This window comes from Nematolebias whitei, chromosome 21 (genome assembly GCF_014905685.2).
Source record: "Nematolebias whitei isolate Nwh7 chromosome 21, NemWhi1, whole genome shotgun sequence".
In the NCBI taxonomy this organism is placed as follows: domain Eukaryota; kingdom Metazoa; phylum Chordata; class Actinopteri; order Cyprinodontiformes; family Rivulidae; genus Nematolebias; species Nematolebias whitei.
The window spans coordinates 34737048-34739684 of record NC_056518.1 but is presented as its reverse complement, the minus strand read 5'-3'; the positions used below and the strand labels follow the sequence as shown (position 1 = coordinate 34739684).

General features: G+C 42.0%; 1 protein-coding gene across 1 annotated transcript in view; it reads right to left on the bottom strand.

The window, feature by feature from the left end:
- Positions 1-824: 824 nt before the first annotated feature.
- Positions 825-2637, bottom strand: part of LOC119427177 (mitotic deacetylase-associated SANT domain protein) — a gene marked incomplete at both ends in the record, with an annotated part of 10075 nt that continues 8262 nt past the window's right edge. Inside the window, 3 exon segments of the mRNA XM_037694758.1 lie at positions 825-1024; positions 1763-1882; positions 2033-2176. Coding sequence (XP_037550686.1) covers positions 825-1024; positions 1763-1882; positions 2033-2176 — 464 coding nt within the window.

Below are 2637 nucleotides of genomic sequence, written 5' to 3'. Positions count from 1 at the left end.
ATAATAATAATAATAATGTGGTAATAATAATAACAATAATATTATAAAAATAACGTAATAACAATACTAATACAATAATAATAATAATAATAATACGGTAATAATAATAATGATGATAATAACAATACTGTAATAATAATAACAATACAGTAATAATAATAATAACAATACAGTAATAATAATAATAATACTGTAATAATAATAATAACATACAGTAATAATAATAATAATAATAATACAGTAATAATAATAATAATAATAATACAGTAATAATAATACTGTAATAATAATAATAACAATACAGTAATAATAATAATAATACTGTAATAATAATAATAACATACAGTAATAATAATAATAATGTAATAATAATAATAACAATACAGTAATAATAATAATAATACATTTTATTTGTCCAGATTCTTGCGTACTGAGTATACTCAAAGACGTCTGTCCCAACTTTTTCTGCGACCTGTTGCTGCCATCAAATTCAGAACTTTTTTCTAAAGTTATATCATTTCCTAAACGTTTGACATGTTTCCCCGTGTTTGATTGTGAACACAGCATGTACATTCCTTCTGTTTGTATTTACATTTTGCTCCACATTTGTTAGACTGATGTGTGTAGAGTGAATCATTCCCAGTAGACTTGTGGGACGTGTCTCACGTGCTTCAGGACACGCTGCTGAACAACCACAGGCCGACAGGACAGTTGTTCCTTCACACGTCCACCAGGAGACACTTGGATTGAACTATTCCAGAGGGAAATGTCCTGCAACATGAAAGCCTACACAGCAGCCACGGCTGTGATGGATGATCACTGACCTGCCACATTTCTTGCAGGGGAACTCCCCCTCCTGGCCGGCGGAGCCTTTGCTGCCCGCCGAGGGGCTCGTCCTGCGTGCGCTGCCATCGAAGCGCGGCTTGGAGCTGGGAGGAGGCGGCTGAGCGTGGTGAATGAGCCCGGACAACAGCTGCTCCCTGCCAACGTCCTCCTGGGCCTTCATGATCAGTACGGTCCCGGGCTGCAACAACAGAACAGACTTGAACACGTGCACTCAGGAGAGAAAACGCTTCTGCAGCCTCTTGAACCAACAGAAAGTGAGAACAAACTTTCCTGCTGAGTCGGCACTCACTCCACACTCAACAGGTTGTTTCGTGAAAGCCCATGGGGGGCGGGGGGGGCAGCAACAAGTGGATCCAACGAGTGTGGAATCCCTGAGGTTTTAAAGCAGGAGGCATTTTGTTGCTAAATGTACAGATCAATCAATCAAATCTGCTTTAGAAGGTTCCGTCTGCACGTTTCATGAACTCCAGTTTATTTACAGTTTCATCAGTTTTCAATGGGTCCGAGCTGCAGCATTCTTTAGAAAACACTTTTTTATACATGTTGTTGGCAGAAAACTGGATTGAATCAAACGAGGAAAGAACTAAACTTAAAGTTTGCTGGTTCTGAAGCGAACATTTTTGATAAACAACACATTTACTGATCACAACGATCGATCGAGAACCAAACAGTTCGTCTCTTATCACGTCTTGGTTGAACTTGGCACAAAAACCTAAATAAAATGGGTTTGATTTCTGGCAACATGGAGGGAAACACAACAGCTTGGTTGTTGTTTCATGTAGATCAAAGTGGATCAAAAAGGGTCACGTTGAACTAAACAGATCCCGATCTTTAACATCTGTTTCTTCACGTTTACACGTCTGAGCTCTTCATTCTTCTAAATCTTCCACATTCATTTCTTCATCATTTCACTCACATTGTCAGTGGATGGCAGCGTGTGCGTCACCCTGACGGGACACACTTCCTGTTTCCTGTCAGCTGACCCCTCCCACTTCCTGCTGTCATCCTCGTGCTGTGGCTGCAGTCGTTGAGAGCCCTGCACAGCAAACATCATTAAAGCGTGGCCTCGGACCAATACTCACGTCCATTCACAGTTTAGTGCAGTTGGGCTTCAGCGTCAGCTGTCCACGTGGACACTCCGTCCTTCCACGTGGACACTCCGTCCTGAAGCTGTCGCGTGACTCACCTTGTGGTCCAGCTCTTCTTCGGTCGTCCTGCTCTCAAACGGCTCCGCCTCGCCAAAAAGCAGCGACCCGCTGCGGCCGACCTTCACGTGTTTCTTGTACGTGTAGTAAAACTCCACACACTGCGCCACCGTTTTAGTAGTTACCTGCGAACCACAAATATCTGAATCTTTGCGTGTTTAGAATAGAATAGAATAGAAACAGCCTTTATTGTCCCACGGATGGGAAATTCCAGTGTAACAGCAGCAACAGATGAAAAGATTCACACAAAAGTTCCTAAATGTTAAAAACAATACAATATATAAAGAAACAAGATAAACAATATCAATAATAATGTTCAATATGTGTTGGAGCATTGATAAGGACAGAGTACTGACAGCACAGTGTTACAGGCAGAGTGAGTGTTTGAGCAGAGGTCAGCATGTATTTAATCCTTGTAGAGTTTGTTGGAGCAGTGATGGTTGTAGAGTCTAACAGCTGCTGGAGGAAGGACCTGCTGGAGGAAGGACCTACTGGAGGAAGGACCTGCTGGAGGAAGGACCTGCTGGAGGAAGGACCTGCTGGAGGAAGGACCTGCTGGAGGAAGGACCTGCTGGAGGAAGGACCT